The following is a 14,404-nucleotide window of genomic DNA, read 5'->3' as shown; positions in this document are numbered from 1 at the left end:
AGTAATTTGTTCCCGTGTGGAAGTCTCAAAGCAAGCACTCAGTCCCACCATAAGATTAAGACTAACAAAGGAAAAATTTGCTGTACATGTGTGCAAAGTTCCATTATCCATTCATAAGTACTCCCTCAAAGACATTTAAAGGAACTTCAGTAAATACTTTTGATACAGGAGCATTTTGTGAAAACAGGGTAAAAACATTAGATCCCTATTACCCCCTCCCCCAACAAACAAACAAAAAAATTAAAGCTTAGGATGCAGCCCTTGTGAGCAATCCGAGAGGGAACGGGAGGGGTAGGCAGGAAGGAAGCCAGATCGTACCTTTCCAATTGTAAGTGCCTGGGGCACCAAATACAATATAATGATAGTCTTTAGTAAAAGTAGCAGCAACACCTTGCTGACAGGAACCAAATTTCTCATGGCCTCTTAAACGACCATCACAAAAACTCCATACTCCATTATCCATATCATCCTTAATAGTGAGATCCTGGCTCAGCACATAGCACCTTCCAACAATATCCCGGGTTTCCTGCGCTGTGTTTACATACTGCCTTTTCTCATAGCGATGTGCACATGTCTGCAAGATAGAAGAAACAGTAAGTGATGCTTTCTGCATGTTTGTATGCAAATCATCAAAGGCTGGTCTCCTTTAGCAACACTTCATGCTAGCAATGCTGTCAGTCAGTCACCTTGTAGACACAATCATGTTGCAGTGCAGAGAGAGCCCCCTGTTCCCTGTGGGCAATGTATGGGAAAAGTTGGGCATCAATGGATACCAGTCAGAGCAACCAGCTTCACAGGCAAAGGCAGCCACACTGTTCAATCCCTCTTCTCTCTGGGGTTTAGGGTATTTAGCCCCAAAGCCTTCCCTGACACCTAATCCCTCTCTTTCAAGAGCTGAGAAGAGAACCACCCTATCTGTCCTGAAGGAGGAAGTGGCTGTGTTTCCCCACAGCTGTCAGAGTTAAATGACTCACACACTTGTGCAGGACACGAGACACTGGTTCAACTACCATCTATATGAGACTATTCAGAACGCAACCCTTCCAGAAAAGCATCACAAAGCAGAGGCTGGAAGCTTTTCCAGTGAAGGGGATGGGAGTAAAGTTGTTCCATTCCTACTGTCCCACTTATGGGACAACTCTCATTGGGACAGAGCAGCAGCACTCGGCACAGCCTGTTCATTAACCTTTCAGACTGTTCACCTGGGAACAGAATTCTAGTCTATTTAACACAAAGGATGAATAGCCACTGGGTTAAGTGGTGCAACCACCAAACCATTGTAAAGAGAGGTGGAACAATCATACCAGCAGTGTTTTGTGCAGAACCAGATGTACTAGGTGTGCAAAGAGCACAAGCAAGCCAGGTTTCTCAGCTAACGTGCCTTCTCTATGGTTTCTATCAAAGCTTAAATACTAAGCAAACACCCAGCTGCTCCACACACAGAGCACTGCAGCACCACCCCGCTGCACAGTGACCTTCAGGCTGACCACACCTCATCTAATAAGTGCATTTCCCACTTATCACTTGCAAATAAAAGTTCCTTCTCAGAAAAGACAAGATGGCATTAGCTGATGATTAATTATTCAATGAGCAGGACTCTTTCCATCTGTTCTTCCTCCCTTTGGGTTCTGAGGCAGACTGAAGCAATTTATTACTGCCTCTATAACCTTAAATAACTCGAGAGTCACACCCTGAAGTCACCTGCTTCCAGTTTTGGAGGCAGCAACATTAACCTGCAAAAATACGAGATGGGGAAGCTTCACCGCACACCCATTTTATGATGTAGCTGGTATCCTATAGCACCATGAGGTGTTTATTTAACTGAGAAAGAGCTAAAAACGTAATGCTTTCTGGTAACTCCTGGAAGATTTTTCTCTCTGCGTTGTATAAAATGAAGAATAGCTAGTAGTCTTACTGCAGTGCAACGGCCACATTAATCCATAGGAGCAACTCAGCCAGAGTCCCTGACAAAAGTTAAAGTGAGGCTGATCATCTTAGAAAACAGGCTGATGATACCCTGCTCTGTTTACAACCTTATCACACTTTTTCCCTATTTGTGTAGCCAGTGGTGTTTAAAAGAAACAATGTGTATAACAAAAAAATAAGTGAAGACCCTGAAAATGAACTGTCCATCCCAGACTGTTACAAAGGTTATAAAGAAAGGCTAACTCACACGTAAAAAATAATTTAAAGCTTTTACAATCTCAAGTGTCTTCCTTTGCTAGGGAGACATTTATGTCCTTACTTACAAGAAATCACAGAAGTAAACGTCGGAAAGTTACCTTTCAGAAATCTGCATAGAAACACAGACCATTCAGAACATTTACCATAGACCCAAAATGTCTTTACAAGTTAGTCCTTTAGACTTACCACCACATTTCCTCCTGGCCCCTGACTTTGGACAGTTACACCCATCCATTGGTCTTCTTTACTCTCCGTCTTCGGGTCAGCTGCAGAGCATCATAACACAGCTTCAAATATTAACAATTAACTACTTTTTTGTTTTTTTCAAGTCCCTGTCAGGACAGGCACTTCATACAGTACATGAGACAGTCTGCAGGTGGCGGCGTCTGTACATTTTATGACTGACAACACCCATTTTATTAAACACTTCTAGCATACTATTTCATGTTACATCAGTTCAAAAAAGAGTAAAACCATCCAAATTTACCAAGATTTAAGTATCTCATGCTATCTTAGCAATTAACCTACAGCTTATTCTGTTATGTATAAATCCACAGAAGCAACTGTCTGATACACAGCCTTTAGAAAGGACCACATCAAAAAAGAAAAATCAGACAGTTGTTTCAATCCAAAACAAAGCACTGAAAAACTTACTTTCCTCATCAAATATGACACGTGTGCAGCGTGTATTTGGAGACGTGATGTCACAGCTGTACAGCCCTCCTGTTCTGTTGGCTTGTTGGGATGGAAAGGCCTTATCCCGAGGAGCTCCAACCAGCAATCTGCACGGAAAAAGAAATCATTTCAAGGGATCTACAGGGCTAATATTAGAAAAAATGAAGGCAACAGAATCAGGAAGTGTTTTCACCATGTTGCTGGAGGTTTGACATGCAAACATTTGAAGATGGATAAAAACCTACATCACAGCACTGTTCCCTAAAAAGAGGAGGGGGAGCCTGTAAAGCAGTAATAGTTCTGCAGTTACGGGACCTGCAAGCCAGTAAATGTATTGCTACCGTACTGCTATTATTGCTGCAATGTTCACTGAGGGTGGTTGATAGAAATAAAAAGTAGGTGTCTGGCAGTCAAGTGGGGTATTTTTTGCCTTACTAGAAATTTTTCATAAGAATGGGAAAAGTATTGTTAATAAAATGACCACAAACACCCAAAACAGTGAATACAAGTGCTGCCTTCTAGTTTTATGCCAGTCCTGTGCCGCTGGTCAGCTGAATTTATGGGCACCTTAATATCCGCAACCTGTGAAGCAATGCAAGATCCCTCCTGGCTCAAGCAAGCGTTCACTGAACTATTCCAGGCTCTGTGCAAACATGTACTCCCTCTCTCCGCTCCTTTGGCCTGATACTCCATTTTGAAGCCCAAAAGGTTTTTCTCCAAAAAAATCTCCCATCAAGAACTGGCCATTCCCACAGAGGACTTATTTCTCCTATAAAAAGGCCACTCTAACAAGCCCTCCTTAGACACTGTTCTGGTAACCAAATGTTCTTACTTTAAAAACTGAATAAAGCAAATTTTCGTCCTGTAATGACTGTCCCCCATGAGTATTATCACGACATCACCAGTAGACATATTTACTTGCAAAACAAGGGGTTTCAGCCAAAAAAATTCTTACGTCTAGTTTTCTTTGAAGTGTCACACACACAAAGCACAGCTGCCTCTCAGGCTGCTAAGTGAAACTAGTAACAACCCATATGCAACAGTCTGTGGAAAAAACAAGAAACATCATGCTCTGCTGAAAAACTGAGACCAAGGGAACAGTGTGTCGATTGGTGCAAGACAGCAGGTATGAAGGACGGATGGATGGATGGATGCCGAACCAGACTCCATGTGTTTCCTGACCTTGATACAAAACATTTCAAAGAAGAGATCCCTAACATTACAGTGTCAAGGAGGGCAAAGCTGGGACTATAGCTGGATCCACAGGCTCAAAGAGGACCTCAGACCCTCTTTAAAGTTTCAGCTATAGAGTTTTGCTCATGAGAGAAAAGCTTTTCTGCATGCTTTAAAGCGGCAGTGGGACAAAGCACACTGCTGTCCCTCAGAATGCTTTTCTTAAAAAAAAAAAGAGACTCACTTTTATTCATGTCTAACAGTTAAGACTGGATCAGTTAAGATCAATACATACCCTTTGTTATTAAGAAAACATTTATTCAATGTCACTGAAGTAATGAGACACAAAATGAAATTTATTATGAGAAAACACACTTTTTTAAAACAGAAAATTACACCTGTATTGTGGAACAGCAAAGTTTTGACCACTTTTATGGAAATAAATTCTCCCACAATCCAGAATTTGTCCTTATGAAGGTAACCCCCTGAATGGTGAAACCTTCAGGTAAAATATTTGCTTTCACCTGACACACAAAATCAGGACACACAGTGTGGGTGGGTTTTGGTTTAAAGTGTTTCCTTCTTTTCCCCCTACATATGTCTGGCATCTTTTTCAAAGATTTTTTCAGAAACATAGCAGTCATCACAAGAGTTTGTAATCTAAGCACCATGCTTTCAGAAAGGCCATTAACAACTTCATTTTCTAATTTTGGCAACAGTGCATTTAACTCTCATGTCTTAGAGTAATTCTTTTGCAAAGTGTCTGTTTCTGAGCTATTCCTAAGGCAGGAAGATATACACTTTTTCCTCAGTTCTGTTATCCCCCAGGAAAAGACTGATGAGTTTGGTTTGGTTTGGTTTTTTGGGGGAAGGGCTGGGAAGTGGTGGTTTTTTGGAGTAGTATTTTTTTTGTGGGGGTTCTTTGTTTTTTGGGTTTTTTTTGTACATTAACCGACATAAATTTAAGAAAGTAGAGGTACTGATTTCCTAACTTATAGGTATTTTTATTATTTCTACTTTTTCATTCAAAGCTTGGGGGGTAAAAATGATGTATGGAATCTCACAGAAATTTTAGCAGAAACTTTTGTTTTAAATTGCGAACAAAACTAAAAGCTGCTGGAGTTGAAATATTTAATTTAGTTTAATTCACCCATCTGCATACTGCTGACAGCAGTGGTGCTACATCAAGAAAATTACAACCCCGTTCTTTTCTATGGGATAGCTAGACTGAATCCTCTCCCTAGCTAAATGATACCTTTTACAACATACCACAATGTGACCATAATCTTGATGACAATTCAGCCAGAGGGGAGACCTACTGAGGCATCAGGGAATAAACGGCATAGCCAAAAGAAGATAAAGTGGGAAGATGTGCCACACGTAAGATGCCCAAACATTCAATGGCATCTTGAACAGACACCTGTTGAGACCAACAGATGAAAAATGCAATCGTCCAGCCTTCTTAAAAAAATAAAAGTGTCAATCCAACATGATCTCAAAGGAAACAGGCGACCTTCGATTTCCGCCAGCATCCGCACCCCCATACAAATCTTGTGTAAGTTATTTCCCCCTAATTTTGCATAGGTTATTTTCCACAGTAAACAAAGCATTTAAAAGCAGACTTGTTTAGAACCCTCCAGACTTCAAAGAACTTTTGTCACGAATCTGTCACCAGTCTTAAAGGCTCATCAAACACAAAAATCTTGAATTCTGTTAGGTACATCCCCACAAGTCCTTATTCACAACACAGTTCAACAGTAGCACACACTATGAGCCCGCGCTTGCAAAGGATTAGATCACTTCAGGTAGATACCGTGGTAAATACTGAAATGTATTTTCAAGCAGCGGCCAAAGACATATTAAAAAGTGGCATAACTCCTTTGCACTTCTTTATTACTTACCTGCCCCAAAGACCACAGCAGAGAAGACTAACCCTATGCTTCCAGGTTCTAGAAGACAGGTTACTAAAGATGATGAGGATTATAAATGTTATGAGGATTACTAGGAATGTAAGTCAGTCAGTCACGTGCATCTAATCTTTGGCTGAATAAATCAAGCAAAACATAAAAACCCCTTGTCAAGCATTGTGACTTATGATCAACAGAGCTGCTATTCACCTTGCCTACTGTTCATGAGGTACATTTGAAAAATCAGAATTCTATTATAGAAGGGAAATTACTTCATTTAAAAATAAAAGTGCTCATGAAACCAAGGCAGTATGACATTGCCGTGCACCAGTGTGAATTTCAGCATGACTGCATCAGTCCAAATGAATCAGCTTGTACACTGAGCAGTGCTACACACTCAGCAGAGTCCTTCCAGACTGAGGACATGTTCCAGTCAATACTGTATGGCTACTTACTCGGCTGTGTTTTAATAAAAGAATTTTAATCAAGTTTGAGCTCATTTTGCAAAAAATTAGTTAGGTTTTTCTGCAGCTATGCATGTTCCATTTCAGCTTTCCCAGTGGCAAGCGAAGCCTCTTTCTGCAAAAACAAAGAGGTAAGAGGGGCGAGGAGGTACTCTCCTAGCTGCCGCTATCTCCTGCTATCTCCTTATATCGGCAGATGAAACACTGAGATTAAAACCAAAGAACTTCCTCTGCAAATGAAGACTGACAAAAACAAGTTCTTCATTTCTCTCCACCCATAATCACAGTATGATTTGTTTTGTCCACTGGGACTTCTCCCTGAAAGTATATGAGGGCTACAGTCACTACTTTCAATTCAGGTCAGAATGCCCAAAGTCTGGCTCCAGAATCCATATTTAGATACCAAACAATGCCCCAACTGTCAAGACTGCAAAGATTAAAACCTCAGTGACTCCAACATGCAGACATTTTACTGGTTTTCTATCCCATGGCAAGTTTGCCTTATTACTATGCAGAGAACAGAAGCTCAGCCATACAATACACTGAACATAAACATGTCTGAGATCAGTTCCTGTTGGAGCCTAAGCTTTTTATTATTTGGGTTATGATGGCTTAGTATCAAATGCTTACCATATGAGCTGAAAGTCAGACATACACACACACACAAAATTTACTATTCTTCATGTAAATTACATCAGGTGCTTCACACTACTTGAATCCTGATTTTCCCCACTCCTCTTGTTTAAAATATATACTATAAACTTATTATTAGTTTTTCCCTGAGCCAATCAGACTGCACAGGTGTTCAAACTTTTATGAATAGTTCCTTATGTTACATTTCTAGAGATTAAAAGAAGGGTCTCTCAAGTGACAATGTTGGAAAAAAATCAGAATTTGCTCATACTCTGGCACAAAGCTACAATGCTCTTTAGCTCCAGTTATACCCCGTAATTAAAATATGTGCCTTCCAATTTCAAACTAAAATTTTAATTTCAAACCAAATAAACCAGTCCTGTTGCTCTATTGGTTAGAATTAGATTAATTATTGCTTTTTCTTAATTACCTCCTAGACATATGTAATAATGACTGAAGTCCCACTGCCAATTATGAGCATCTGCTGTTTCCGGGGACAGATTTACTGTCCTTACAACCCCATATTCATGGCCAAACTGGAGATAATCCTATAGGATTAGAGCTCCAGGATTGGCAGGTAATGCCAGTTTAACTAACTGACCTCACTGAGATGCAATTTTAGCTCCGGTGGATGGTGCCTGCATTGTGCAGGCACCGTGACCCCAGCTGTACCTGCATGTGTGAGGTGCAGCCACAGCGTGCAACAGGGACAGGCACAAGCCCCTCTACCAAGAGAGGGACCAGCGTATCACCACGTTCCCCTGCACAACCCTAGGACACATCTACACCCAGCCTGCCTCACAGCAATATTACGCTACACCTGAACGAAACAGCTGAGGCAAGAAAACACTCCATTTCATCAGTTATGCCGAGCACTACTCAAGCCTCAGAAAAGGCATCAAGACATCTTACTGACCTGATCCAGAGCCAAACCACACCTCTGGATACCTGTAGGATGAAAACATACATTATAAATGCACACATTTCGAGGAAGTGAAAGGAGATGGGAACTCACTGCCCACAGTCGGGCAGGCACCAGGCCTCACTTTGTCAACTGCTGTTGACCAGTATTCAGCAAGAACATTTGGGTGAACATCAAGAAGAAAGGCTGTAACTTAATTTCATCAAAAGTAGCCCATCAGAGTTATTAAAATCCAAACCAAAACACACCAGAAGTAACTTTCAGTTTTAACAGATATTACAGAGTATTAAGCAGTAAGGCCAAGATTTTAAAACCCTCCCTGCCTTCATCAGTAATTTTTGAGACATTTAGTAGGTGGCTGTGACTCCTTCTCGACTAATGAAAACTACAGTGGGAAGTGGGAGTAGTTTCTGCTCACAGCTATCTGAACTCCCTCCAATACTGCTCCTGAAACTACCACAGTCCCTTCCAAAAGGAAAGCTGCAGCTAAGATGAGAAAACCATAATAAAGGAAATCCAGAAAACCTCCAAGCTCCTGGAAGTGTTCCCTCACTCCACAGTGAAATTCTTTTCCTCATTTACAGCCTGGAACTAAGGACAACATATGATTTTCACAATATACTTCAGAGAAGAAAAATTGTCAGCAATTCATTACAGTTCTGTTTTGGAATAAACACTTACTCAAAAGAAATCAAGCCAAAGGAGGGAGAACATCTTCAACATTTTTCAAAAGCAAATCCTGTTCATCAAAGTAAGACGCTTCCATTGAGTAAATTACATTTTGATTTAAACAAATACAAAAAATACCATGGTCTGCACTGAGCTAGATACTCTGCTATCTCCCAAAGCTTTCTTCATTCCTTAAATTCTTCCCTTTTCTGTGGTACCTTCTACCCCAAACAAGGAATCACATCTTTGCCGTCCTTTCTTTAAAAGTAACAGCTACACATCAGTAGTGCCAGCTCTGAGCTTTAACAGACTGGAGGAGAAATCGCTGAAAGTGCTTCCTGGTTAACAAACCATTAGCCATTTCCACATATAGGCAGAATAAAATAGTCAGTGGTGTAAGTAATTTCCAATTTTGCAACCTTCTTTCAGCACAAATGTCCAGTTTAAAGTTGCTGTTCTCGGATAACAATACTGCCACTGCAGACTTTGCACCTCACTGTTTTCAAAAAGACTCCACACACACAAGGGGGACAAGTCTGGAAAGTGGTGAAGCTAAATGATATGACACTTCTTCCATCCCTGCCTAGACAGACAGACTCCTGCATCCTTTTCCTCTCACGCTCCCAGTACTTGCTTGCAAAGTTTAACTGGATTGAAGGAAATCAAGAAATTAGAGTAACTACCACTAACTCATATTTAGATCAAATTTTACTACCAAATCACCAGTCACAGTCACTAGTTGTGTATCAAATGTTTAAAACCTCCAGGCAGAGACCCCCACTCTTAATGTGGACATCCAGAGCCCTCCGCTGGAGATGTATTTTCAGTCCTCCACACTAGTTTGGTCTCAACAGTTTTTAAACTCAATGAAAGCGGAGAATGGGAACATCTTAACCCCCACAGTATTTCAGCATAACTAAAGTCAATCAACGGGATAGATGCCGTGTTTGAATACTGGTGGCACCTTCTCCGCTTTATGCCTGGATTTGGCTTCTAGCAACAGAAACAAGTCACAGGACAGGAGCACCACAGACTAACTAGCACAGAGAGATTGTTCCTCCATACACGCGGGCTGCTAACAGGAACTGGAACTGAACCATGGGACTGGGCCTCTCAAAAAAAAAATAAAATACAGCCAGTAACTTGTCAGCAGGGAACTTTTTTTACAGAGATAGCCATCGCTGCCAGCCTGTTATTAACAGCCATTTTAAGTGACTGATGATTCTCCTAATCTGCTACAGTTACATTTTCCAACTACCAATGCAAAGCCATTGCCAAGTACACCATTAATCTCTCTTGCCCGGAGGCTTGGCACTTAAAGGACTGTGATCTTCGTTTTATTTGCTCAGCCTTTTTTAGGAAGCAGATTATGATAGAGGCTGGGAAAAGAAGCCAAAAGTGGTGTAAAGACTAGGGCAAGCTACTACAAAGCAAAAATGGAACTACAAAGATACCTGTTGTTCTGGAAAGGCCGCTTATTACTGACTTTCTGAAAGTCACACGGAAAAATAAACCCTTTCCCCTCATGGTCCAGAGCCCAGCCTGTATGGATTTGAAATAGATTTTGCAGATCTCAGTTTCACTGATAGAAAGCATTTTTCCTCAATAATCAGTCTGGTCTACTCCAAAAATCCCATTTCAAAATACCATTTTCCATTTCAGACACCACACACTGGCTTTAACCAGGAGATACCTCACAGTTTTTCATATTGTCAAATAGCAAGTGGAACCCACATAATACTTAGAGTTTTAATTTCTCCCTTATAAGCTATACATTCCTTCAGATTTAAAAGAAAGAACACCTGCGCCAGGAACGACCTGAGCATGAAGCGATACTGTAAAACCTGTATTAGACAGTTTTATAATTAGCCTATGATAAACTTAGGGAAGAAATAATGTTAAAGGGATTCAGATTTTCTAAGACAGCGGTGCCTGTTACTGCGTGAAATCCTCTTATAACAACATGAGGTTTAACTCAAGAAGTGACAAGTGCACCATTTCAAGAAACAAACCTGGGAGCTGAGGCCCTAGCACGTCCAGCCCAGCGCCAGCCCACAGCCAGTTTGTCTGCATTAGGCTCACTGAAACATGCGAGTCCCACCAGAGTCAGCTGTGCACAACCCAGCTATGGCAGGCAGCGACGGTGCGCTAAGGCACAGGTCCCAACAGCAGCAGGACAAGCTAGTAAGGGCGGCTGCAACAAAGCAGGGGTGACCCAGCAGTCCCCAGCCACCCGCAAGCACCAAAAGAGTGCATTATCTGGCCCTGCTGCCCCCATACCACAATCTCACTCTCGCGGCAACAGCTCCCATGCACCAGGGCCCTGGCTCGGTCTCCTCACCCAGCGCTGCCACAGCTCCTGCAACAAAGCAGGCTGGTAAAGAAGCGGCTGCTGCCACTACTATATAAAGCAGTGAGTTAGTGCTGTGAACAGTGTTTTGTGGACATGCTCATTGTACAGGTGCACGTAAGAACTGGGCATGACAGAAGTCTGGAATTACTGTCTTCTGCTCCTGAGCTGCTGGTCATTCATGCCATAGAAAACCTCTGAATTAAGATGTAAACTTCTCTGTATTTGCAGGGCTTGTCTTTGTACCACCTCCACCCCCCCATATATGCCACCTCCTTTTGAACTTCATGAAAAATGAAAGGAGTATCACATCATCTACTAGGATTCATGTTTTAGAAAATGAACATGGAAGTAATCAAAGTATGGAAACAGTTGCTCACACTTTTTTTTTTCCCCCCCAAAAAGCAATCTGAAAGAGCAGTGCTCCCAGTTTGAAGGCACTACTTGTTAGGGAGGTAAGAAGCAAAACAGGCACATACTGTTCATCAACATGCTGAATGCCATTTTTAAAAAACCTGCACGAGTTTTACTACAGTGCAGAACAAATATTTGGGTTGAAATGTCATTCCTCTATTTCCTTTACTGAATGAAGTACCTCAGTTTCATTTATGACCATAATTAAACCACTAAAAGGCATGAAAGAAGTACAGTAAGAGGGACAGACATTTCACCTGAGAATCAATGGGCAATATAACATGCTACAGCTACCAACGCCACAGCCCCACAGTGTTTGAAGAGTGACTGCTCCCCAAGCTAACCCAAGCCATGGTTCCTTCGCCGATACACACAATTTATGAGACACCTGCTGTTTTCTTCCTGTAAGGGGAAAAAAAAACAAGACAGGTAGAAACCTCTTGCACTAGATACGCACCACAGAAATGGTAGGATGCAACTTTGGCAGGCTCACTGTCTGAACACAAGTAGTTAATCACATTCAGCTGAAACACACCAGCCAGAGCCCCTGTGGGAAGCTCACCCACAGCAGACTAACACTGGCACTCTGAGCTAAGCTGGGCCCTCCCAGCTGCCAATATAAGCTCATGGCACCATAGAGAGGTACCCTGCAGGAGCAGGCTAAAGAGCTCTGCATGTGTAGAAAAGGCATGTACCTTCCAGATGCACAAGCCCTAATACATGTTTCAGAGAAAAAGTACACAAACGAACAGCAAACAAACACTTCAACAGCAACGCTAAAGCACAGATTTCAATTTATGCCTTCAGTCTTAAGACCATCATAGCCCTGGGTTAAACACATATAACAGGATCCACAGTTTGAGTAAGGCTTTTCTTCAAGCCATGAGCTTAATCACAAAAGCAGATGTGTCACTGGTACATGTACTGACACACAGTCACCCCACTCCTTCAAATTAACTGAAAACACAGGCATTCAAATCACTTGGAGGAACATCACTCCAATAACGTATTTTCATAGGAGAACCAAGCTGTACAAATTTCCATGTAGTTGGGACACTTAAGGCGCTTAAGGAGCCTTTTTTTAATGTTCCATGCAGATACTGAAACACTGATCAAATACATAAACAGAAATAAATCATATATTCACAAGAAACTTCTCTATATACATATTTGTGTAAGAAGCAATTATATTTTATTATGACTAGGAATGTACAAACTCTGAGAATTTCAACCAGCTTGCAAAACCTAAGAACAAGATTTTTTTGTTCGCAAAATAACTTATATTTGAGACTACGCCAAGAAACCCACTGCATTCTCTTCCACTATATACTGCTCCCCCTCCACACGCACACATACTTAATTTTTACATGCCTCCCCTCACACATACTTTTTTTCCATCTTTCACCACTCCCCACATTCTCACTTGCGCAGAACCTGGAATTAATGATTCGTTTTCAAGTATTTTTAACACCCTGTGTTCCTGTAGGCTGAAAGTTGTGCAAACAGTATTGCAGCTATTACTATGACTGGATCTGACCTGACAACAAAGTATTCTTCCACTATATGCAGGAATATAGCTTGACTTAGAAGAAAGAAGAAACCTACCTCTCCAAGCAATATTCTGGGGCACACTACGTAACTATCAAACATTTCTCTAGCAGAAAAATAAGGCAAGTGGATGGAAAGTTTACAAGGACTTGCACGATTATGCCATATTTTTAGTAGCAGCTACAAGAATTTGTTATCTAAGAAAAAATATACCAAATTTATTTTAGCATCTTTCGCCAAGAAAATAAAATTATTTTCACTTAAGATTTGCTTCACACTAAACAAACATAGATAACTAAATATGAGCAGTGATCTCTTTTCACACACCCTGCTGGACATGGCTAAGGTCTAAGAGCAGCTGATCTAACCACTACGCAGCTTCGGCAGCACCAATGACAAGGTGCAAGGCTACCCAATCCTTACAATTCCCGTACAAGAGTAACGTGAAAAGAGCTATGAGAAACGAGGGATGCAGAAAACTCAACTGCAAACAATGATAATGGTCTTGCAATCAGCAACAGCTGGTTGCGACTTTTGAGCACTTCCAGGATAAACACGCATTTCCCTCAGACCTTTAACCCACGCATGGGCTGCTGAACAACTAACCTCAGGCGTTACAGGGGTAAGTCATTCCCAGCATATTTGCAATCTTATTTTGCTGTGTTTTGAAGATAGATCTTATAGACCTACTTTGGAGGAGGGTATCAATGCCAGCTGAAGCAGGCAGAAGCTAAGCACATTTAGGTCCATTTGAAAAATCGCTTTTGTCATTTTCACTGAAATAGAAACGATGCTCAGTCTCTGTAAGAAAGTCTGCCATTCCTATGCACGCTATCGGCAAACACTGTTAGGAATGATCAGCATTGTTGCTATTTGCTGCACCTTGTTTCTCAAAGATCTCCAAACTCCTTGAAAATAGAAAACAAATGCAAAGAAGAATACAGCTGAAAAGTAACTCTGAAGTTCAACAGCTGACAGTGAAATCCCATGCAGGATTACCCTGGAGGAACCCGAGTACATGTTTATGCTGTAGACAGCACCTAAACAGGGAGCATCCCATGAACCCTTCTCGCTTCTGTTCTTGATACTGCAGATCACCTCGCTTCCACACACAGTCAAAACATCCTCACACACATTAGTACAACTGCCTAAAGGAAATCATTATTAGGAAATTACATATTTTTAGATACAGTTCTGTAAGAGGAAATGAGAAAAAGAGGCAACATTCCAAAAGAGCCAAAATTATCAGTCCACACCAGCAAATGCTTCAAAAATCACAATGCAAGAACCAGTACTTTTTACCTTTTACTATCATTTTGATACAAAATCTAATCTCAGGTACTTCACAGCAGAATATATTTGGCCTGTTCTTTAAACTAAAACAACACAGCTGCAATTCTCTTTTTCAAAGCAATAGTTAGGGAATTCCCAAAGTAGCCTTAGAACACGCGATACTCTCAATAAC

General features: G+C 41.2%; 1 protein-coding gene across 3 annotated transcripts in view; it reads right to left on the bottom strand.

Moving 5' to 3' along the window:
* The window catches only part of ITGA6 (integrin subunit alpha 6), a 46,720-nt gene that overhangs the window by 22,182 nt on the left and 10,134 nt on the right, over positions 1–14,404 (bottom strand). For all 3 annotated transcript variants that reach the window (XM_075093460.1, XM_075093459.1, XM_075093458.1), the window contains exons 2-4: positions 2,839–2,966; positions 2,371–2,450; positions 319–574 (exon numbers count right to left, since the gene is read on the bottom strand). In XM_075093460.1, the coding sequence (XP_074949561.1) occupies positions 319–574; positions 2,371–2,450; positions 2,839–2,966 (464 nt within the window). The remainder of the gene's footprint in view (positions 1–318; positions 575–2,370; positions 2,451–2,838; positions 2,967–14,404) is intronic.

This window comes from Phalacrocorax aristotelis, chromosome 5 (assembly GCF_949628215.1).
Source record: "Phalacrocorax aristotelis chromosome 5, bGulAri2.1, whole genome shotgun sequence".
NCBI lineage: Eukaryota > Metazoa > Chordata > Aves > Suliformes > Phalacrocoracidae > Phalacrocorax > Phalacrocorax aristotelis.
This window is presented reverse-complemented; position numbering and strand designations above follow the sequence as displayed.